At 31.5% G+C, this 22972-nt stretch overlaps 6 protein-coding genes across 9 annotated transcripts; 4 read left to right on the top strand and 2 right to left on the bottom strand.

Annotated features, from left to right (window-relative positions):
• The first annotated feature begins 49 nt into the window (after positions 1 to 49).
• On the top strand, positions 50 to 4725 carry LOC109603682 (SWI/SNF complex subunit SMARCC2). Of its 2 annotated transcripts, none has more exons than XM_020020279.2 (4): positions 50 to 300; positions 598 to 831; positions 1085 to 1602; positions 1670 to 4725. In XM_020020279.2, exons 1-4 carry the CDS (start codon positions 184 to 186, stop codon positions 3570 to 3572), a joined length of 2772 nt encoding a protein of 923 aa, XP_019875838.1. In that variant the 5' UTR covers positions 50 to 183; the 3' UTR covers positions 3573 to 4725. The 2 variants fall into 2 exon arrangements, with proteins under 2 accessions (XP_019875838.1, XP_019875765.1); XM_020020206.2 differs by having other exon boundaries at positions 1655 to 4725.
• A 1222-nt stretch (positions 4726 to 5947) lies between these two features.
• Positions 5948 to 7235, top strand: LOC109597650 (uncharacterized). The gene is made up of 4 exons (XM_020013431.2): positions 5948 to 6264; positions 6319 to 6506; positions 6564 to 6614; positions 6667 to 7235. Exons 1-4 carry the CDS (start codon positions 6078 to 6080, stop codon positions 6748 to 6750), a joined length of 510 nt encoding a protein of 169 aa, XP_019868990.1. The 5' UTR covers positions 5948 to 6077; the 3' UTR covers positions 6751 to 7235.
• Positions 7236 to 7747: 512 nt separating this feature from the next.
• Positions 7748 to 8890, bottom strand: LOC109604985 (GILT-like protein 1). The gene is made up of 3 exons (XM_020021578.2): positions 8488 to 8890; positions 8264 to 8437; positions 7748 to 8215 (listed from the first exon to the last, which is right to left on the bottom strand). Exons 1-3 carry the CDS (start codon positions 8743 to 8745, stop codon positions 7973 to 7975), a joined length of 675 nt encoding a protein of 224 aa, XP_019877137.1. The 5' UTR covers positions 8746 to 8890; the 3' UTR covers positions 7748 to 7972.
• Positions 8891 to 8921: 31 nt separating this feature from the next.
• On the top strand, positions 8922 to 10353 carry LOC109608506 (guanylate kinase). Of its 3 annotated transcripts, none has more exons than XM_020025064.2 (3): positions 8922 to 9010; positions 9617 to 9927; positions 9975 to 10353. In XM_020025064.2, exons 2-3 carry the CDS (start codon positions 9625 to 9627, stop codon positions 10260 to 10262), a joined length of 591 nt encoding a protein of 196 aa, XP_019880623.1. In that variant the 5' UTR covers positions 8922 to 9010; positions 9617 to 9624; the 3' UTR covers positions 10263 to 10353. The 3 variants fall into 3 exon arrangements, with proteins under 3 accessions (XP_019880623.1, XP_049817369.1, XP_019880541.1); XM_049961412.1 differs by lacking the exon at positions 8922 to 9010 and adding an exon at positions 9329 to 9557 and having other exon boundaries at positions 9604 to 9927; XM_020024982.2 differs by lacking the exon at positions 8922 to 9010 and adding an exon at positions 9335 to 9557.
• LOC109604886 (zinc finger protein 706-like) lies at positions 10345 to 11427 on the bottom strand. Its single transcript, XM_020021472.2, has 3 exons — positions 11266 to 11427; positions 11011 to 11191; positions 10345 to 10612 (listed from the first exon to the last, which is right to left on the bottom strand). The coding sequence occupies exons 2-3, from the start codon at positions 11152 to 11154 to the stop codon at positions 10523 to 10525; spliced, it is 234 nt and encodes a 77-aa protein (XP_019877031.1). The 5' UTR covers positions 11155 to 11191; positions 11266 to 11427; the 3' UTR covers positions 10345 to 10522.
• A 2788-nt stretch (positions 11428 to 14215) lies between these two features.
• Positions 14216 to 16534, top strand: LOC109595766 (zinc finger X-linked protein ZXDB). The gene is made up of 3 exons (XM_020011224.2): positions 14216 to 14778; positions 14844 to 15717; positions 15776 to 16534. The coding sequence occupies exons 1-3, from the start codon at positions 14317 to 14319 to the stop codon at positions 16099 to 16101; spliced, it is 1662 nt and encodes a 553-aa protein (XP_019866783.1). The 5' UTR covers positions 14216 to 14316; the 3' UTR covers positions 16102 to 16534.
• Positions 16535 to 22972: the final 6438 nt, after the last annotated feature.

Here is a 22972-nt window from a genome sequence, read left to right as displayed (position 1 = left end):
AGTCCGGTAGAACAAGTAAATATTTATGTTTACAATTTACGTGCAAAATCGTACTGTATATGTATATTTTTTAGCCCGAACACACCTATAGACAAAGAATTATACCATGTAAACAAAAATTGTATCAATATACTATACAATTCATTCATAAATCAGCTCGTCGACCGGCAAACAATTTTCAAAATGTTGTCTTTGGGGCCTAAAATGGACGGCAGTCCGAATACTAAATATTTTGAATGCAATGAAACTTTGGCGGCTTTAGAGGGTGTTCGTTTATGGTTACAGAAAAATGGAAAAAAGGTATTACTTGTAAAATTAGTCATTTTAGTAGTTGTTTCTATGAGAAATATAGTTTCTCCATTGTTTTTAATTTTAAAAATAAAAGGTCTTATTCACTGTGCACCTAAAAAATATCAGTATTACCCAAGAAGGATTGTATTGGAATTGAATACTTAATTTTGGAGAAGTCTTAAATATGATATACATAAATGAACAATTAAAATTAAGCTAAATATACTGAAGCATTGACAATTTTTATATTATAAGTTGATTAGTGATTCTATCTGATTTCAAAAACTGCATATGCCCTTTTTTTAGTATGTGTCATCAGATCCTTTAACAAATAGGGTGATAGCTGCCCTAACGATTCAACTCATGCAGTTTCAAGAAGACTTCCTAGGAAAGAACTCGCAAAAGCCCTTAATGACTAGGATACCAGTTAGATATTTCCTTGATTTCAAGCCTGGTGGTGGACTGTGTCATTTACTTTTAGCTGCATACAGATTTAAATGTGAACATGGATGGAGAAAGTTCGAGTTGCCTACAGGAAAGGTATGTTTAAGTGGACTTATGTTAAAATAACTTTAAGCCTTTCATAGAATTTATTGTGTTAATTTATTTTTAATTACTTGAAGTAAGTAATTAACAGAACAAATAACAAATATAAAAAGTAGTGTACAGTATTCTAATATGAATTTTGACAATTGATACTATGGCTCTTGTATCAGTTTTCTCCTTTATTGAAATCATATTTATATATTTAAATTTGTTGCGTAAGATACATTGTGCTTATAATTCATTTCAGACTAATTCTAATAAAGTAGAAAGAGTATTTGACATGTTCCAAGCCATGGAGAAAACACTGATTCAAAACAAACTGTATACACCACCAATTGTTTACATAAAACCTGACATTGATAAGTCAATAACTCAAAAAATTAAGGAAATTGTGCGCAAACGTAACGGCCAGATAGTGGAGTCAGAAGAGAACGCTACTCACATAGTCTATGGCCCAACAGATCCTCTAAAAGAGGAATACGCCAGGCCCTTATTTAAAAGGGACAAAAACTTGATGATGCACTGGTACTACTTTCCTAGCTCGTTCGACTCTTGGATAAACGTCGAAGCGAATGGTTTGGACTCGATAATTATCGAGCCCATGAGCCCCCACATTGGCCCATGGAGGATAACCTACCTGTGGGTGTATGAGACTGATCAGTACAACGAATGGATGGCTGAAGAGGACTATGAAGTTGACGAAATGGGCAAAAAGAAAATACATCCACAAAGGATGTCAGTTGAAGACCTGATGAACCCCGATAAGTAAGCTGTGTTTCATTTTTTTAAATATTAGATCAGATTTTTAATCTTTTAGGAAAAAACAAAAAAGGAAGAGATCACCATCTCCTCCTTCCAAGGCTGGCAAGCGCAAAAGCGGCCGAAGCCCAGCCATCTGCAAGAAATCGAAGCCGGACGATGAAGCTGAAGACTTGACGAAAGACATGGAAGACCCCATACCGGAACCCAACATTGTGGAAGTAAATCCCGCCGCTCCAAATCAAATTCTCACTAAAAAAGATCACGAACTTCAACCACTGAAAGGTGGCTCATTGATTGAGTTAGACGAGACTGATGATAAAGGCGAAGACTCACAGACTGCTAAAAGTGACAGTAACACCCAAGATGATGGACAAGAAGATAATGTCACTGAACAAACTCACCACATAATAATTCCATCATACTCCTCTTGGTTCGATTATAACGCCATCCACGAGGTGGAGAAACGAGCAATGCCTGAATTCTTTAATGGTAAGAATAAGTCGAAAACTCCCGAGATATATTTAGCATATAGGAACTTCATGTTGGACACATACAGATTAAATCCTACTGAATACATCACTAGTACAGCCTGCAGAAGAAATTTAGCAGGTGATGTTTGTGCTATTATGAGGGTGCACGCATTTTTGGAACAATGGGGCCTAATTAACTATCAAGTAGACACAGAGTCAAGACCTACACCCATGGGACCACCCCCAACATCACACTTCCACATCTTATCAGATACACCTTCAGGTTTGCAGCCTGTTAATCCTCCAAAAACACCACAACCAAGCGCAGCTAAAACATTGCTGGACTTGGACAAATCCCAAGACATCAAAAAGCCAGAGCCAGGTGAACTTTCTACGTTTGGATTGAAGCTTGATCAATACGCTAAGAAACCAGCGGCACTAAGAAACAAAAGTGCTGCTTCATTAACAAGAGATTGGACTGAACAAGAAACTTTGCTTCTCTTAGAGGGATTAGAAATGTACAAAGATGATTGGAATAAGGTTTGTGAACATGTAGGTTCTAGGACACAGGATGAGTGTATCCTTCATTTCCTGAGATTACCAATTGAAGACCCCTATCTGGAAGACCCAGAAGCAGGCAGTGCCCTCGGTCCTCTAGCGTATCAACCGATACCATTCAGTAAAGCTGGTAATCCAATAATGTCAACAGTTGCTTTTCTTGCCTCAATCGTTGACCCTAGGGTCGCAGCTGCTGCAGCCAAGTCGGCAATGACTGAATTTGCCAATATCAAAGACGAAGTTCCAGCTTCGGTGATGGACGCACATTTAAAAAATGTCGAGGCTTCGTCCATTGAGGGGAAGTTTGATGCGACAGCAAACCTTTCACTCACAGGGATAGCTGGCACAATTCCGGATAAAGATGAGGAGATCAAGAAGGAAATGGAGATTAAAGAAGAAAAGGATGATAAAAAGTTGGATGACGCTGTTAAAGCAGAACCATCAGAGGACAAAGATAAATCCAACGATGACTTAAAAGGAGACAAAGGAATTAAAGAAAGCGATATGCAGAGTGCCGCTGCTGCCGCCTTGGCCGCCGCCGCCGTAAAAGCCAAACACTTGGCGGCAGTAGAAGAAAGAAAGATTAAATCTTTGGTGGCCTTGCTGGTGGAAACTCAAATGAAAAAGCTCGAGATCAAATTGAGGCATTTTGAAGAGCTGGAAACCACCATGGAGAAAGAAAGAGAAGGTCTGGAATATCAGAGACAACAGCTAATAACTGAAAGGCAACAATTCCATTTGGAGCAGCTGAAGGCCGCCGAATTTAGGGCTCGGCAACAAGCCCACCAACGATTGCAGGTGGAACAAGGAAACTGGCCGGCACAAGGTCAGAGCGTGAGTCATTCATCGGCCTCATCCGAAAGTGGCCCGAGCACAACTCCAACTCCGCCTTCACCGCAGGCCGCAGCCGTCAACTCCCCGGCTGCGCCTCACCACCACATTTAATATATAGATGACCTTTTCTTTTAGTTCGACTCTCAGTAGCTACAGTTGCAAAGCCATTTGAACTGTATGCTATTGACATTCATTTCACATTCAGTTCGAACGTTTTCGATGTGGTAAATATTATATTATTGTGATTTTTAATGTGTTTACGAAGCTGCAGATTAATGCAATTTTAAATTAAGTTATTTCTAATGTAAAATATATTTTCGTGATAATGTACGTTAGTAGGTAGGTAGGTAGGTTCTAAAATTGTAGATCGCGGATCACATTTTATAATAATTTTTTATTTATATTTTATCGGGATCATTTTTTATTTTTTTTTTATCATATTTTCACCTGATGGTTAACAAATGAGAATTTTTACAATATTAATCCAACAAAAGTAGTATATTAAGAAGTCAGGTGTACAATTTTATATAGGACATCTTATTCTCTTAATTTTCTTGTGATCTTTTAAAGATAGTAGACAATGGAAACTGATGAGGTAATGGTTCTTTGATTGCCATAGTCAAAGGTTATATTCGAGCTCAAATGAAATAAGTGTAACATCAGAGATGACTAGCCATAACACCAACTATCTAGAGATATACAGAAATATGTTGTCTCTGATACTATCCTTATGTTACATGGAAACTTATGATATACATAAAATTTATGTCAATGACAGTCCCAGAAATGTAACTTTCATCAAAGCTTTCAATTTTTAGACATTAGAGAATAAAATTAACTCCCGAAGTTTTAGAATTTTACTTTATATGTATTTCCATTACTGAATATTGATCAAGTTTTCTATCAATAATTGTAAATACCTACGAATTTCAGTGACTCATTATCTGAAAGTTACTTTATCTTCAGTAACATTATTATACATTCGATGCTTCTTCAAAACTTTTATTAGTGATATACCTATATGCTTTTTTGCTCCACTTCAAAATATTTTGAAAGACAAAATTTGAACCTGTTTTAAGGTATATTTATAAATTATTAAAAAATAGTCATGATCTAGCAAAATCTAAACAAAATATTTATTATAATAAAGAATTACAGAACAAAATCATTTTGTTTTATATTGCCTTCATTAAACATTTTGGTGTTTTTATGACAATTAAACAAATTTGAAATTTATCTGGATCAAATCTAAGAAAAATACCATTGCGGTTAATAGTTGAAAAAACATATAATCTCATTTTAAAAAAATCTTCTTAATATAGCTACTAAGAATTACGATATTTTTATACTTTCTTTCCATTTTTCAGTCTTCCAAAAATATGGTGGTGACCTGCACCATTTTTTTAATATTGTGAACTATTTTTTCTTAATGAATTAAATGTAACTAACTGTTATTTTAGATCCGTATATATGCAAAAAAGCTTGATACATTTCAATGTAATGTTGTAAAATAAAATGAGAATTTATGGGCTATTGTCTTTAATTGTGTAGAAATTAACCATGAAGTCGAATTCTTCGTAGCCTCACAGGAATCAACTTTGAAGTCAAAGTAATTATAATGTAGTTAGGAATATATACTTTTTTGCATGGTCTTATAATCGATGATATATTTTCATGTCTACATTTAGACACACAGATCACTTAGAAATAGATTCGTATTTATTACTTTAATATTTTATACATTCAATGTGTTAAAAAGTCGGAAAGGTTTGCGTTCGACTGTTCCATCAGGAGACGGTGCAGCCGTTTTAATTCTATATTTGTATGACAAAATCTTGTATATAATATTTATGCCTGTATATTAGTCTTTATATTTTCTTCCCCATTATTTTTTTACAATCCTCTTTTCACTTTATTACTGTATGTTAAGATATGTTTATACAATGTATATGTGATTTAGTTTATATATTATAGAATTCTCTTTTTGTTCGTGGTTTCAATCGTTTTTTCGCCCCATGTAATGCGTGTGCCAAGTAAATTATTAATGTCCTAAATAAGGAGTTTTATTTAATTCACAAACCCATAACTAATTATTGAAAATAATATATTTCACCACCTTAGTTAATAAAGAAGACTTTCAGAATATTAAATTGGGAGTAGTACCTGGCCCAGCAGTCCAGACATTTCTCCTTATGATTAAAGATTAAAATTATATGTTTAAAATATTTTAAATTCACATATTGAAAGTAGATTTATTAAATTTTATATTATTTTCTTATTTTGGAAATTCAATTAATAATTCCTATGCTGAAGTACTTGTCAAAGGTACTACTGCCTATCTATGTCTATGACTTGTTAATAAAAGTCTGACTATAACGTAGACCCAAGATCACCACAGGTCACACAAGATTGTGCTACAGACGCATACCTGGTGACCGCGCCTTAAAAGTTACTGTTAATGGTACATGTTGGTACTCTGTGTCACTAACAGTCTGTTTATGTATCATCGTTTGTGTACGTTTTCCTAAGTTAATTTAAAATTGGGCGTGCCATAAATGTGACAAAACCGTCTTATTAAATTTTATTTTGAAACCACAAAAACAAAACGCAGAGAGTATGGCGGTGGTGAACTCGTGCTGGGGTCCATGTCTATGGACGGACAATTTAAAATCGGGATGCAGAGCAATCGCATATTACACAGTGGCGATGAGCATCGTTTTAATCACATTTATTATATTCGATATGTGTGGAGGAGATTCGACGCAACTCTATAACCCGTTGTTCGAAGCAGATGTAAGATTTTGTAAGTAAAAACATGCAAGCTGATGTGTGTTGTTACAGTGTTTTTTTGTCGCAGCTATGCAAGTAATTGGGGGGTGTCTGATCGCTTATTTCCTCCTGTTGATTGGTTTTTCTGTGCTGTTATGTTTTGGCATAAATGCAATGAATCGAGGAATGATGTTACCATGGCTAATTATGTTCGGCATAGCTTGTCTATTCCAGCTTGTATTTGGGCTGTGGCTAATAGGAGGCTATTACATTTATGTAAGTTAAAATATACATGTTAACAAGTATGATGTTTACATTTTTGTTTTGTCTTAGCTTGATGCGGTCCTCTATGCCTTCGTTGACTGGTGTTGGATGGCATATAATGTAAGTATATGAAATAAACTGGAGGACAATATAATAAGTGTAATATTTTCAGTGTTACTGCTGGATAGTGGTGTACTCACAATACCAAATCTTCACAGACATGCAATCTCCAAATATTGAACTTCTGTGGCCTTAAATTTGTTTTATAGAAGGTATCAGAGAATTTGAAATCTAATGGGTGGTTATTTATGAAAATAAATAAGTTGTTAAGGCATTAAAATTTGTAAGTAGGATGTATATTGCTAAAGTGGTGAATTTTATATTCATGTCTGTGTATAATGTATATAACAAGAAGTGTTATAATAACTTTTAATGGGATTCTTTAATTAATTACTTGTTAGGATGTTTTTTTATTTTATTATTTTTTTGACTGAATGATGTACATTATTCATTTTTGCTGCAAAGCTTTACAAGTATTATATATAATGCCTTAAACACCTTTTAAAAATCACCCATTACATTAACAGAATCTCTGTTGTATTTATCTTTCCGTCCTGAATATGTATGTGTTCTAATAATTATAGATAGGTTAAGAGACAGCTACTCTGATTGTATTGCCAGGAACATATATTATTTTTATATTTTATTTAGTATCTTTTTAATATACTTTTATATTTATAATATATAGATTTTTTTAACCCACTTAGACCTAAAAATTACCACCAAATTGTACCATACCAAAAGTTGAGGCTCAAATAGTTGTTTTTAATACAGTAGCTCACAAACAAACATTAAATCATTTTATAAGTCAAGTTAGAACTTACCAACATTGCGACTTGTTGAACATAATATCCTCCAACAATGAATGTATCTTTTGAACTTTCAGATCTTTGAATTGTTCATTTTTACGACGTTTAGATTAGTGATCTTTTGTCCTCGGATGACAATTTAAATATTTCGAAATTTCTTGGTTATGTTCTAAGTTTGTTTACTTAATATGGTTTAACTTTCAAATAAAACGATTTAAAATTCAAAAAGAAAAGGAAACATGCACCATTCATCACAATTAAATGTAAGTAATATGAAATTTAACAAAAATTTAATCAATTTTAAAAATTGAGATAAGTGATTTCAATATATTGGAAGTATCTTGATTTTATTAAGCAAAGAAAAGACCAAATAAAAACAAAATGTACTTTAATTACATTTTTATTAACCATTATTAGGGCCAGTATTTCAGGAGCAATTTATACTTAATTTAAGTTAAATTAAGTGCTCATTTCACGTCAATTCAGTGGAAAATGCTTATGTCAATGATTGTTGTAAAAAATTGACAACAACTTGAAAAATTGGCCCTTAATAAGATATGAGCTGACATGGAATGCACAATTAAAAATATATTACTTAACACATTGAACTTAATACACACATTTATCTGGTTTGATTTTCAAAAGCTGACATACAGCTTTAAGAAAATTTTTTAATATCAACGTTTGAGGTATAATATTTTGGCTTTCATTTAATTCAATAGTGGGTATAAACTTCACAGAAGGGGACAAAGAATGTGTCCGTTCACCATTTGCTTTCAACAACAACGAACCCTCATCACCTCTGGCACAGGCTTTTATGTTATCGAATGATATGTTCAAGTCTTCTCCACACTAAAACATCAGGTAATTAAATAATTCAATTATGTGTTATGCACTTACTCTCTGCCCAACAACGTCAGGTCTTGTGTTGTCATCAATCATACAAGCAATGTATTGTAGTTGTGTTTGCGGTTCTTTTACTTGGTTTATGACACATGAGTGTACTTTGTTTGCATAGCATTCCACCACATCATGTTGACACCTAAACTCTAGATGTCCATCTTCTTCCAATGTCTTAAAAGTAACTTATTAATTAATATATTAGTGGTTCTTGGGGTTATTACCTCTGCTTTTCCATATGGCACAAGATCAAGAATTAAGAACTTTCTTAAACTCTTGTAAGCAGGTACGAGCTGATGCAGAATGAAGAACTTCGAGTCTGGACAAAGTGCTTCATAATATACAGTTACTTTAACGAGATCGTTTACGGCTTTTTGTTCATTTAGCTCATTTTGAAAATTTACAGGTGAATAAAGTCTAAAGATTCTAAACAAAATAAATAAAAATATTATAACCACTAAGATTTTGTATCTATGATTCATTTTGTAGCTAGTGTCATCCCTAATCTGTGAATCGTGTTAAATGAACACTCATGTTGTGCTTAAGATTTTTATTTTGATAATAAAAATCAATCTGGTAGATTTGTTTATAATTAAGGAAACATAACTAAACGACCCCCAATTTGACACTCGCACATTTGAACTACTTGTAAAACGATGCGTAATAAAGTCAAATATTATTTAGATGTTAATTTAAATAGTAAAGCGTCATGGTTTTTTCCTCACTTATAAAATGGTCATTTTTCATGTAAGTTTACAATAATTGTCGGTGTCTGTTCGCGAAACAATTGCCAAAAATTTAATTCTTGAGGCTCCCATTTACGTCAGGAAGTTGGTAATTGTTGGGCGAACTTTTTAATTTAAATAATATATCTTCAGAATATAAAACACGAAAAATTTTATATTCTGAAGATTTAATTTAAAAATCACGTAACACAGCTTCAATTAAATAAATACATTACATATTGACAGGAACAAATCGTCACAGTTTCAACAGCCTTCTTTAATAATTAAATATTCTCCATTTTAAATTAAATATTTTTTATCAATACGTTTATAATAGTTTAAACTAGTATTTTATACAACTGTTTGTGATAAGATTTATTTAAAAATTGTGGCTTAATACGTAGCTTAAAATATTTACATAAAAAATTATCTATGCATGGATTCTAACCTCAAAAGATTCAAATAAAATGTGTTCGTATCTTATTACGTAGAAGAATCTTACCACAATAGATTAGTTTACGAATTAGTTAAGATTATTATTTGAACATTAGGAAAATTTCACTAGTAAGGTAATTCAATTTTTAATAGTTTTGATATATTATTATTTTAATAAAGCATGTTTTTCAAGTGGAAACTATGACAACATCAACAATTAAACAGCCGAAACCAGTTGTACTGTTTGGACCATCTGGAGCGGGTAAATCAACGTTGTTAAAGAGACTTTTGAATGATTTTTCCAATAAATTTGGCTTTAGCATAAGTCATACTACCAGAAAACCAAGAAATGGGGAAGTGGATGGGGAACATTACCATTTTACCACCATCGAACAGATGGAGAAGGACATAGCTGATGGAAAATTTATTGAAAGTGCTAAATTTGGAAACAACTTATATGGTACCAGCATTAAAGCTGTGCAGGATGTTAGAAATAAAGGACTGGTGTGTATTAAATATATAACAGTTATCTATTTAATTGATTTATGTAGGTTTGTATTTTAGACATTGATGTGCAAGGAGTGATACAAGTGAAGAAAACTGATTTAAACCCCTTTTATATATTTATTCAACCACCTTCTCTGGAGATTTTAAGAGATCGATTGATTGGACGTGGCACTGAAACTGAAGAAAGCTTGAAACAGAGATTAGAGATTGCACAGAAAGAGCTGGTATATGGTCTTACACCTAATAATGCAGATCTGATACTTATCAATGACGATTTAGAAACTACTTATGAACAATTGAAAACTTTCATTGAACAAAATGTTTTACTTTAACCATTTCTGAGATTCTAAAGCAACATTCCATAGGCCTTAAATATACAGTATTTTTGTACTTAATGAATGAAAATAAAACCAATTTATTATATCATATTGTTTTATTTATATAAATGTAAGAAAAGAACATCACAAATACCTCATAGAGCCTTGGTACACAACAAATGTAGTTATAATAAATAAACAGATGTTAATTGAAATCAAAAAATACAGGATTTATTTATATTGTAAAAAAAGAAGCTCGCCTTTGTTTTCTAAAGTTACACGTCTTTCAGCTCTACAGGCACTTCGTTCTTGGGATGTTTATTTTCAAAATGCTGTTTGTAGGTCTTTGGATCTGGCATTTGGGCCTGGAAATAACAAAAACGTCAATTAATAAATTTCACATTTAAATCAAGGTTACATTTAGCTTTAGGCTAAAGATACATAATTTGTATAAATTTTTTATTAATTGTAAGCAAATTATAAACCTGGGTTTTCCCAAGTTGATACTATAATAAAATATTTAGTTAAGCTGTAAGTGCAGAGTGTAATACTATATATATATATATATATATATATATTGTGTATTTAGGTCAAAAAGTCACAATTATATATTTTATTAAATTAGGTATAAGTGAAATGAAAAGTTAGAGAATTGGTAAACAAAATTAGCTATGGTTATTGCATGTACTACTTTCAAATAAATTTGTAAGCATCTTTTGTTTAGTAGTGCTGATGTCAGTGTTGTAAAAGAAGTAATACTTACCTTACAAACTGCACAAACATGTACCAATGCTTTTTGAGCAGCCTTTTTTTGATCATTAGCACTATGGCCCTGTTGCTTTTTGGCTTTTGCAGCCTTTTCGGCGGCTTTCGCTTGCGATTGAATCTTCTGTTGTCCTCTGGCCATATTTTATAACAGAACAGTTATTTGAACTATAACTAACCTAAAATTGTAAACGTGCCTTTCTAAGAATAGGCTGAAACTGTATAATTATACACCAGATTTGTTTCCACTTGCCTCACTGTCACACTTTGGGTGAATTTCGATGTTTAGGTTACCTACTTCGAGTAATTTAAAAGACTGACAGCTGCAATGCAGCGACAGCCTTCCAAAACCTACGCGGAATAAAAGTCAATTTATCGAAAAATTTTGACTGAAAAGAGCCGTACGGATAACGAACGCGAGATTCCCCGGACTGTTGTTGGGCGGCGCTGTGCTCATCAATTTTTTATGGACGGACATACACTGTCTACCTATTCTTAAAGGTGTACACACAGTTATTTTTTCCTTTCACCATGAATTTTACAACACTGGTTCATTCCCATAGCTAATGTTATCATGATTTTATTTATAAATCTAAAAATCTTTAATTTACTGTCGCTTTTATTTTTAAAATAAACGTAATTAATTAGGAGAATAAAAAATACATTTAAAATATACAGATAAATAAATTAATAATAAAAAAAAAATGTTAATCATTTAATTGTAGAACGTGTACCAAAATTTATTTAATATTTAATATAACAAGTGGACTGAAAAGTAACCACGTTGATCACCAAAATACGCTCCTATCGAAAAAAATATTATGATGCCTTATAGTCCATCCATATTTAGGCCGACATATCAAATTTCAGCGCGATACTTACTTTTGTTTTGACAGTTGATTTTCGGTTACGTTTTTGGCATCATGATTTTCGTTCTCTCATAAAACATTATTTTTTGAGAGGCAAAACAGCGAAGGAAACAAACGAAAAGTTGGATAAATATTATGGGGCTAATGCTCCTATATTACAACGTGAAATATTGGTTTCGAGAGTTTCGTGGTGGCTGAAAACTCCACTGCCGATGAAGTTCTTTGCGGCAGGCCCTCCGATGGAATTGTCATGGCATACTCTTCGTGGACTACCTCGAAAAAGGAAAAACCATAAACAGCGAGTATTACTGCATTATTGGAGCGATTGAAGTCCGAAATCGTTGCAAAACGGCCTCACATGAACACACAAGAGCATCGATTTAAGCCTCCAATTGCTTCCCCATCCACCTTATTCGTCAGATTTAGCTCCATCGAACTATTATCTTTTCCCAAACCCCAAAAGATGGCTCATCAATAAAAAATTCAGCTCGCGGAAGACTATTTTGCAGACCTCCTGGAAAATTATTTTTTTAATTTTCGGACAGGATCAAAAAATTGAAAAATTGCTGCAATAAGTGTATCGATCTGAAGGGACGCTCTCGAAGGCAACTATATTGAATAATAAAATCAAATTCTATCAAAAAAAGATTTGTTCTCTGGTAGCCTATGAACTATTCAGCCCAACTGTTATATCTAGTGGTCTAACGATTGTGATCGTAAGTCAAAATTCTCTCCATAGAAAAACAAAAAAGTACGCACTTTTTTAAAGATTATCTTATATTGGCCAATTGCATGGTAGATACAATAACAGAAAAAAAAAATAATCATTATAAGTAGTGACATCATCCAATTCAAGTAGTCCAGCTCATATATTTAATATATTTTAATAAGTTGCTATAATTATAACCACACTGAATGACAAATTATAATTTTTAAAATATATTCTTATATTTTTTAGGATAATTTGGATACAGTTTTTTTTTATTTCGCCCATTCACCTAGATAACGGTTTTACTTATTTATTTTTTTGATTTATGATTTTACTCAGTGTTTTAAGTGAACGTTACGCCCGATCTTGATAATTTATATTTTATTAGAAAGGTGATTAAATTTCGCTTCCAACGGTACTCAATTCATTTCGATCGGCTGAAAAGTAGGTGACTGGTGAAATTTCAAATAATAAAATAAAATAATATTTGAGGTGTCCAGCCATTTAGTCACTTCATTCATAGATCAAGAGTGGATGAAAAGTAAAAATATTAGTATAAAAAAAATGAAACACCTTTTACTTACTTTTTGTTGTTGGTCTTGCGTTACATTAGTGATAAGAATTAGTTAACGTTAGTGCGAATTAATGATTAATAAATAAATTATTTGTTGTGAATTTTTAGAAATTGTTATTGTTATAATAAATGTTAATAATTATTAAAGCGTTATTGTAAATAAATTACAATTAGATATTGAAACATATGACTATGTATGAATCACAATGTGTAATTAGAACAGCATGACTAAAAATTGTATGTTATGGTATAATATTAAGAGAAGAGTTAGTTAATGAATAAACGAGCTACTGATAAGACGTGTCTTATTGACCAAAATGTCGTATTAATAAGAACTAGCGATAGTTCACCATCATTTGTTCGTCACTGAAGCTCAGACATCTTCTCTCTATTTCGGTCATATCTTGGTGAAAACTTACATCTTGATAAAGATTTTTTCACAAAAAAATACTTAATAAATCTAAAAATTACATTTTTTATTTGAATTTATTGCTTCTTAAATCATAAAATATGACTTCAAGGAGATAAGATAATGACTTAAGTCATTAGTACTCATAATCAGCTTAAGTTTTAGAGTGAATAAGACACATAAGGTATATTTAATCTTTTAGATTTACTCGTTCAATGTACATTAATGACACCATCCAATTATACATGTTTAAATTTAAACTGTTATCTTTATAATAAGCATTAAACTGGTTCTGAGAGTTAATGGATCCGTATCTAATGTCCTAAGATATTTCTGACGATTTATTCCATTATTTCAGTCTATTAGGCCAAAATTATGAATGAAAATTGGGTCAAATTTGACCACCAATGAAGAAGTTATTATGGTATGACCCCGTATAAGAACAATTCTGTTATAGGAAGTAAAATACCAAAACCAAGCCACTCTGAGCATATAATTTTCATAAATATTTATTATCTTGAAATGTGCATGTCTACTACTTAAAATCCACGTTGTTAAAATAAATAATATTTATTAATATTTCAGTACAGTAGCCTGTAATTTAGTACTGCTGACATAAAGTAACAAATGTGCTGCCGAACGTCGTCTGTCAGAGTTATTTAAAAATATTGTGTACTAGGTTATGTCAAGATCTGTAATATTTTTCTATTATGCCCGAAAAATAAAACTACAATTGCCACATCATGTCGATGTACAAGAATGACAGTATGCTGTCGTGCGTTGATCTGGGTGAAAGTTCAAGCATAGATGAGGAACTGTACGCGGCAGCTAATTTGATGGACAAAAACCAATTTGAAGATTGGATGGACAAGGGGGTTGATTGTTTTTTCACCAAAACCACCTCACTTGATTCTCCGTTGTCTGGTCTACTCATGAAGGATGATATCACATTCCCTTTGTCTGAAGAGGAACCAGTAAAGCAGTCTAAGAAAGACGTCAATATTCCAAACATTTTAAGGTCACAAAACTCGAAGATTAATAAGAATAAGAATGCCCTAACTGAAACACCAAAAAAGCAATTGAAAAGTGATATATTGTTGCAGCAGCAAGCTTCTTTTATTGAAGTAACCATTAATGATGATGTATGCACAGTCTATATTAAGGACTCTGACGAGAACCACATCTTTTTGCCTCATAACCTTGTGGTAATTTAATTTTAACTATTACTGCTTCTAATGCTGTATGTTTCAACAAAACATTTATATTATAGGTGAATCGCTCAAATGAACACACAGCGGAGGATTCTCAGGTTTTCAGCAGACTAGATATTACATCAATAAACCTAGTACCTGTTGCAAAAATGGGCGTTAAAGAGACAGTTCCTCAGATAAACACAAATATAGGCACGAAATTTTTTTTGTGCCCATTGACCGAGTGTCAGGAGGCATTTCACCACATTTCAAGTGCAAAATTGCATGCACTAAGACATCTAGGCATAAAACCGTACATATGTGATATTCCAGGCTGTTCATGGAAATTTTATACGTCATTCAAGCTTCAAAGGCACAAGGAAACCCATTCTACAAGGAAAATGTTTTTGTGTACATACGATAATTGTAATAGAGGTTTTACAACTATTTATAACTTGAGGTGTCACAAAAAAGTGCATGAGAAACCGGCCACTTTACAATGCCCTGTCAAAGACTGTCCAGAAGTATTTCAAACTGAAAAAGAGAGAAGATCTCATTGTAAACAGCACAGTGCTTCTGAAGCACCATTTAAGTGCCACTGTAACAAATCATTTTTCACACAAATGGCACTTCAGACTCATACAAGGTGCCACACTCACAAAGAATCAGATCTTACCTGTGAATTTGCTAATTGTGGTAAAACATTCCACACCCCCTATCGGTTGAAAGAGCATCACAGAGCGCACACAGGCATCAGACCTTATGTATGTGATTATCCGGATTGTACTTGGCGATTTGCGACAGCTAGCAAACTGAGACGTCACCAGGGCACACACTCAAAAGACAGGAAGTTTCACTGCACCATCGGCAATTGCAACAAATCATTTGTCAGGTCTGAACACTTAAGGGATCACACCCTGACTCATATTGGTCAGAGGACTTTCGAATGTGAATGTAAGTTGACATTTTATACGAAAATTAATTGAAAATGATTTGATTTTATGGTTTCCAGCTTGCAACTTGACTTTTAGTGGAAAGTCAGCCCATCACACCCACATGAAGAAGTGTCACCCCAACAAGAAGAAGGATTCGCCAGTACCCTCAACCTCAAACAGTCCAGCATCTTTTGATATACCTTTTGTACCATTTTCAAAGATAGATAAGTCACCTTCTCCACAACAGTCTGGAGACGTCCTCCTGGAACAGGCTATTCAGAGTTTGGACACTGTCAACAGCTCTTCTGATTTATCTATCTTGAGTACATCTTGTCTTTTGCCAGAGGAATTGTTGGAGAATGACGTTAGCTTTTCTACAGTTAATTTAAGAGATCTTGAGTAATGTTTGTAACACAGGAAAACTTTTTTTAACTCATTTTAGTGTGACATGTATATGTAAAATGCATTTACACAATAATTCCATAATGTCTGTTAACAGGTATACTCACACTATTAGATCCAATAGTGGAATATTAATAAAATTAAAGGGTTACACACACTTCATCCCCAGAAAAATGATTCTAGTCTGCACTTCTGTAGCGTACTACTTTTTATTTCCTATTTTTAAATGTTACATGTCAACATATATGTGATGTTTCGTTAACTGGGACCGAATTACTATCGATACATGCCATGTTAGAATGATATATGTTACATTGCTATATTTTTAATTGCTTTAATATTTATTATATTAGAAATAGTTATAGTTGGTACTATACATATTTATAGATTTTATTAATGTGATAATATATTCAATAAAAATGAGTTTCTTATTTTTCCTACCTTTTTTTTTAGATTCTGCACCTTCAACTATGCAACAGTAACTTAATTAGTGCTGCTTTAAATAAAACTTATTCTATAATTTTTGAATAAAAAAGATGTAATAAACTGGAGTAGAACAAATAGACATATTTTTTAAATAAAATAATTAAGATTAATTATGAATATAATTTTTAATTTTTCAATCGAATTTTGAATATGCATGATTTTTTATGAATTTTAGTTCATATCCATTTCAGAGTGTGCTTAATTCAGTGATGTAGTTAGATTTCTTATGAAAAATTTGCTAGTATGATTTTTTCAATTTTCATGCCTCAAAGATTACTCTGTATATTTTAGTTTGTCTATAAGTACATTTTTCATGCCTTAAAATTGAAAAAAAAAAGTTTATCAAAATAATATAAAAAATATAATTTTTTTGGTGCTGACTCGCTTTCAAATGGGCCACACTGTATATTAAGACTTGAGTTTCAAATGTATTAGTGTAAGGATAGCATAATGAGTATAGTATTATTAGCACAATATTCCAATATTGCTGAAAATAAGATAACGTCTATAAGATAAACTTTAGACAGTTTATTTTATAGACTACTTAATTGAAGAAATAAATTCATAATTTTTCCACAGAATTATGATACGCATAATGTTTTATGAAATTTGGTATATACCATTTCAGGAGGAGCTTAATCCAATAGTGTAGTTAGTTTTTCTATAAAAAAATTCCTAGTATGATTTCTTCAATTTTCATGGCTTAAAAATTGCTCTTTACATTTCAGGTTGTCTATAAGTATATTTTTTCAGGAGGAGCTTAATTCAGTAGTGTAGTTAGTTTTTCTATAAAAATTTCCTAGAATGATTTCTTCAATTTTCAAGCCCAAATAATTACACTGTGGGTTTGTGATTTTGGGTCAAAAACGTGACATTTTTTCGTACTGACAAATTTTTAAAAAATAATGATCAAAATTTAACTAAAAATGAGGCAAACTGTGTATTACAATAAGTTATTTAAATAGTTGTAACAGGTGTTAAGGCCATATTACACACATTTATTAATGAAACTGTTTCGTTAACTGGGATCGAATTATTATCGATACATGCCATGTTAGAATGATATATGTTACGTTGCTATATTTTTAATTGCTTTAATATTTATAATATTAGAAATATTTATGGTTGGTACTATACATATTTATAGATTTTATTAATGTGATGATATATTCAATAAAAATGAGTTTCTTATTTTTCATAACTTTTTTTTACAGATTCTGCACCTTCACACATGCAACAGTAACTTAATTAGTACTGTTTTAAATAAAACTTATTCTATAATTTTGAATAGTCAAAAAAGATGTAATAAACTGGAGTAGAACAAATTAAAACATATAGATATATTTTTTAAGTAAAATAATTAGATTTAAATATGAATATGATTTTTAATTTTTCACTACAATTATGAAAACGCATGATTTTTTATGAATTTTACTATATACCCATTTCAGAGTGTTATGTTTGTTATAAAAAATTTGCTAGTATGATTTTTTCAGTTTTCATGCCTCGAAAATGACTTTTCACATTTTAGTTTGTCTGTAAGTATATTTTTTCATGCCTTAAAATTAAATCAAAATCAAAAATGACAAAAAATACAATTTTTTTGAGACTGATTCGCTTTCAAACGGGCCACACTGTATATTAAGACTTGAGTTTCAAATGTATTAGTATAAGTATAGTATAACAAGTATAGTATTATTGGCATGATATTCCAATATTGCTGAAAAATGAGATAACTTATGCTCTTTTAGACAGTTTATTTTATAGACTACTTAATTAAAGAAATAAATTCATAAAACTATTTAATTTTTCCACAGAATTGTGATATGAAATTTGGTATATATCATTTCAGGAGCTTAATCCAGTGGTGTAGTTAGTTTTTCTATAAAGAATTTCCTAGTATGATTTCTTTAATTTTCATGCCCAAATAATGACCCTGTGGGTTTTTGGTAAAAAAACCTGATATTTTGTCTACATATATACATATTTTTATGCTTTACAAATGAAACAAGTTCAAAATGGGCCATATTGTGTTTCACAATAAATTATTTAAATAGTTTTAACAGGTGTTAAGACCATATTACTCACATTTATTAATGAAACTTTAAAATGGAACAAACTAAACTGGTATAATTTATAACGGGTGTCAACAAAAACTTAAGAATATAACGCATGTCTATAATAACTTAATATTAATACATTATTAATATCATTTCTTCCTTGTATCGTGGGTAATTATAACTCCATTGTTTATTTGCAACTTTATGCTTATATTAAAGCCTTTAATCTAGATTAATTAATGAATAAAATAATGCTCCGTTATCTCAGCAGTTATCTAATTTTATCGTTCAGTTCCATTCCAACAGTAGTTTTCGACGTTATCTGCAAACGAAGAAAGTCCAAACAACAATTTTCACATCAGATTTTTTTAATTGATCAGTACGTGGAAAGTAAACAAGTTATGCGACGAATCCATTTATTGCTAGAAAATCGCAGACAGGGTTAAATACAGACGATGCCTCAGATATTTAGAAAGGCGCGGTGAAAGCTGTTCTCATCTCAACGGAACATATTGTGTCAATAGGTCTAAATGTTTATGATACATAAGTTAAACGATGGGTTAAAATACTTAACACATACCGAATACTTAGAATAAGTCGATTGATGCCGTCTGGAGTATTGATTTTATGTTCGTTCATCAAGTTTTCTCAGGATTTATATTTCAGCGTTTGTGTGCCATGACATAAGTAATGAACATTAATAACAATAACAAGTATTGCACAAACCGGTTTAAATACCCGCGCCCCAAAAATTCCTCAGTTATTCTTTCTTAAATCGGTGTTAATGCGGCAAATACATAACGTGGTAATCTCATCATGGTTGAAACTGATTTTTTTTTTAAATTAAATGTGGCGTTAAATTCATATAAAATATTCATAATAAAAACAATGAATGAATAAGTAGGTGTACATCATGCGGTAATTATACGTATAATACATTTTATAGGAGTCAATTAAGATTCTATCTTTTCATATAACTGTACACAAGACTGTAAAATAAAAGAACACGTTATGTTCGGTAACTAAATGTGGGTTAATGTCACATGATTTGGCCCTTTTTCAGCTGCGTTCAATCGCAGGAAGTCTCAATTGATTAGGCCACAATGAATTAATCTTTTCACTTTTTTTGCCCCCGTTTCTGTTTATTGTTTTTTATGATTTATTAGGTAAATATTATAAATAACAGTATCAATAGTAATTACAAACAATTAACGTTGCCGAGGCAGGAAGGAATATATTTTAAGTATAAAAATTTTAAGACAACATTAGCGTGGCATAAATATTTCAGGCAAACAACCGAAGGTGTTTACATATGCAGAGGTTGTATGAGAATGACATAACATAAACATCCAAGTAAAAGAACCGTTAAATTCACCTGTATACATGTGGACCTCGGCAATACCATAATTGACTCTGGCACGTTGTGTTCGAGCACAATTTAGAGGACGAGCCGAAAGCGCATTCTTGTATTCTGGGGTAGAAATTACACAAAAAATATTTTTAATTTCACCAGAAATTGTGTTTCGTTTTGTTTCCGTAAAATCTGCTTTCACCTTTTAGGAACGCATTTTTATAAGTTGTGAAATAAAACTAATTAAAGTCGGGAGAAGTTGTCAGTCAGTCCTGAAAATATGTCAAAGAATTGATATTCTGTGACATTTTTGCCAGCTTATCGTTTAGTTATTTTATGCCTCAGTTATCGTGATTCATCGATTATATTATTAGATCATTGTGTCTTGTGTAATTTGTTAAAACACAGTTCACGTTTTGATTGCGATTACGCCACAATCATTTATATTCAACGCAAAATTGTAACAGTGTAGAAAGAATGTCGATCGTACCATTGTTTTGTTCATTACATAACCATAAGACTTTATTTAGTTTTAAATACAACCATTTAAGTGAAGAACAAATTGACTTGTACCTTTAGTTTTTTTGAGCTTTCACTTAAATAAATCCAGAAATATGGATTATTAATAACATAGAGTGCGGCCCATTTGAAAGAGGGAGAGACACCACCATAAAATTTGTACTTTTTGTCCGACTGGCCCAAAACTAAAATCTACAGAATAATTTTTTAGTCACTACCACTCTTACTACACCACTGGATTAAGTAAGCATCCCCTGAAATGGATTTATACTAAATTTCATAAAAACATTATGCATGTTTACAATTCTGTGGAAAAATTAAAAATCATATTCTTTTTATGGGCTACACTGTATATAACTAAAATATACATTCTAGTAAAATAAATAAAAAACTAAACTTTGCATATGTAGTACATTCTTACATGTATCATTCTAATGAAACCCAATGATTAGCAGTCATTTGAAACTAATTGTGGTTTTCATCAAACACGGAATTCCACACCTGACAAACGGTAAATTTACATCAATTGAATTGCATTTTGAGGACAATCTTGTGGATGTATTAAGACGTATAATATAAGTAATAACATATGCATCTCAGACTTATAATAAATAATAAGTTCAAGATTTGTATTTGTGTAAATTGCGTTTTAATTTATAGACAATATAAAAAATGAATTTTTACATCTGAGAGAAGATAAACAGTTAAACTGTATAACTATTGTGTTAAATTTAATTGCCGGTTAATTCTTTTTGTTAAAATGACCTTGTGCTGGTCAAAAAAAATTAATGGTCTGCTAAATTTAACGAAATAGTGGCGAAATACCCTTTTAACAAGTAAAAAGTGTCATTTGTTATTTATTTAGCCAGTTATGGCTTTATAAGTAGGCCTCCAAGGTGTCCGGCTAAACCAAAATGGCTGATCAAATTAAAATGGCTGCCTATAACAAGTTTCTTAAAAAGTAAAATGTGCCAAAGGAAGAATACGAAAGTTATGCAATTCTTATTCAATCAAATTAAATACTAATCATAGTGGCAAACACATCTCTGCAAGCCTATCTCGTGGATAAAAGACTCTTTAGTGCTTCAATTCTTCCCAACGCATCGTGGATACTTAAAAGAAGTTATTGTTTTTTTGATAACATATAAAATAACTTTATACTCATTAGAACTAGCTGCCAAAGTTCCAATTAGATTTAAAGACTGGGCTCAACATCTCCTTAAATTCTCATTGAAGATTCTGATCCTAAGAGGGATTTTTGTGATTTATACATTATGGTGTTTTATACAGTACTTCAGGCTCTTCCGTGTGCCAAAAGATGTAGTAGCTTTAACATAAAACTATTTATTTCATGACACATTATACTTTGTGGGTTAGAATCTTCACCATTCCTTCCAAAGCATTAGTTTAAATACTTTTTAACTCAGAAAATGTGTTTGATATATGTGCTCATCTTGAATCATTGTCAAAACATCATTAATCTATTACACGCTGAGCCTCCCATTACTGAGAAACAAGTAGGGAGATATGAAATTCGATGAACACATGTAAACATGTCAGTGTAAAAATCTGCTGATAATATAGTAGAGTCGATTTCGAATGGAGAAGTGGGTAATGAAATGGACAAGGGGAAGAGAATACATCTTATCTGCTTTCACTTAAAACATTTTAATGAAGTCACTCCTCTAATTGATCTAAAACTCAGGTTGTCAATGAGTAGTGATAAGATACATACGTACTTAAGTATGTACCACAATTGTGATTGATGACAAGTTCCAGAGATTTTAGTAGAATGAGTCAATTGATTAATCTCGATTATCAATCACATCACCAATATTGTTGTATCCAAAGGATAATGACCAAATATGGTAAATAACGGAGGTGTAGAGATATCATTTTGTTAACAAGTAAATGAGTGCTGTATAAAGTAAAATAAGTAATCTAACGATTGATTTCAATTTTTAGGTGATTTGGACATAGAAACTGAAATCTTTAATTATTTTCTTATGAATATTGTTTTATCAAAATTTATTTTATTTATTTCGTATTTTTTATGAAAATCAACAAATTTAATTGTCAGCACTTTAACACTGGATTGAGATGGAATGGTACGACCCACCAATGAGTGCCGATCCACACATTAGAAAATACTGAAATAAACAATAAGGCGAATGATCAATGACCAATTTTGTTAATGTATTATTCATCTATATGTACATATAAAATCGTCTTGAATTTTTAACTGTTAATTTTACAAATAAAATGCGCAGTTATTAATAATTTATTGGCTATTTTGTTAGATAAAAATTTTTATATTATTATTATTATCATGTATAATATTAAAAATAACAATACACAAATAAATTTATTTTTTATTGCCACGTTAACAAGTAACTTAACATCTGTGGTGGATAAATCTTTATAAATTATAAAATTATCACCAAGTCCATTAAATA

The sequence above is a fragment of the Aethina tumida genome, chromosome 1, assembly GCF_024364675.1.
Source record: "Aethina tumida isolate Nest 87 chromosome 1, icAetTumi1.1, whole genome shotgun sequence".
NCBI lineage: Eukaryota > Metazoa > Arthropoda > Insecta > Coleoptera > Nitidulidae > Aethina > Aethina tumida.
The sequence above is the reverse complement of the archived record's forward strand: the minus strand, read 5'-3'. Positions and strand labels throughout refer to the sequence as shown.

What these genes read in the sequence shown, in the direction of transcription:
- LOC109604886 (XM_020021472.2), bottom strand. Translation starts at nt 11,154, where the DNA reads ATGGCCAGAGGACAACAGAAGATTCAATCGCAAGCGAAAGCCGCCGAA. An exon ending in ATGTTTGTGCAGTTTGTAAG is followed by an intron (nt 10,613 to 11,010) that starts GTAAGTATTACT and finishes TGTTATTTCCAG; the next exon opens with GCCCAAATGCCAGATCCAAA.
- LOC109595766 (XM_020011224.2), top strand. Translation starts at nt 14,317, where the DNA reads ATGTCGATGTACAAGAATGACAGTATGCTGTCGTGCGTTGATCTGGGT. An exon ending in TTTTGCCTCATAACCTTGTG is followed by an intron (nt 14,779 to 14,843) that starts GTAATTTAATTT and finishes TTTATATTATAG; the next exon opens with GTGAATCGCTCAAATGAACA. An exon ending in GAGGACTTTCGAATGTGAAT is followed by an intron (nt 15,718 to 15,775) that starts GTAAGTTGACAT and finishes TATGGTTTCCAG; the next exon opens with CTTGCAACTTGACTTTTAGT.
- LOC109597650 (XM_020013431.2), top strand. Translation starts at nt 6,078, where the DNA reads ATGGCGGTGGTGAACTCGTGCTGGGGTCCATGTCTATGGACGGACAAT. An exon ending in TAGGAGGCTATTACATTTAT is followed by an intron (nt 6,507 to 6,563) that starts GTAAGTTAAAAT and finishes GTTTTGTCTTAG; the next exon opens with CTTGATGCGGTCCTCTATGC. An exon ending in GGTGTTGGATGGCATATAAT is followed by an intron (nt 6,615 to 6,666) that starts GTAAGTATATGA and finishes TAATATTTTCAG; the next exon opens with TGTTACTGCTGGATAGTGGT.
- LOC109604985 (XM_020021578.2), bottom strand. Translation starts at nt 8,745, where the DNA reads ATGAATCATAGATACAAAATCTTAGTGGTTATAATATTTTTATTTATT. An exon ending in TGCCATATGGAAAAGCAGAG is followed by an intron (nt 8,438 to 8,487) that starts GTAATAACCCCA and finishes GTTACTTTTAAG; the next exon opens with ACATTGGAAGAAGATGGACA. An exon ending in CTGACGTTGTTGGGCAGAGA is followed by an intron (nt 8,216 to 8,263) that starts GTAAGTGCATAA and finishes CTGATGTTTTAG; the next exon opens with TGTGGAGAAGACTTGAACAT.
- LOC109603682 (XM_020020206.2), top strand. Translation starts at nt 184, where the DNA reads ATGTTGTCTTTGGGGCCTAAAATGGACGGCAGTCCGAATACTAAATAT. An exon ending in TACAGAAAAATGGAAAAAAG is followed by an intron (nt 301 to 597) that starts GTATTACTTGTA and finishes CCCTTTTTTTAG; the next exon opens with TATGTGTCATCAGATCCTTT. An exon ending in GACCTGATGAACCCCGATAA is followed by an intron (nt 1,603 to 1,654) that starts GTAAGCTGTGTT and finishes TTAATCTTTTAG; the next exon opens with GAAAAAACAAAAAAGGAAGA.
- LOC109608506 (XM_020025064.2), top strand. Translation starts at nt 9,625, where the DNA reads ATGACAACATCAACAATTAAACAGCCGAAACCAGTTGTACTGTTTGGA. An exon ending in ATGTTAGAAATAAAGGACTG is followed by an intron (nt 9,928 to 9,974) that starts GTGTGTATTAAA and finishes TGATTTATGTAG; the next exon opens with GTTTGTATTTTAGACATTGA.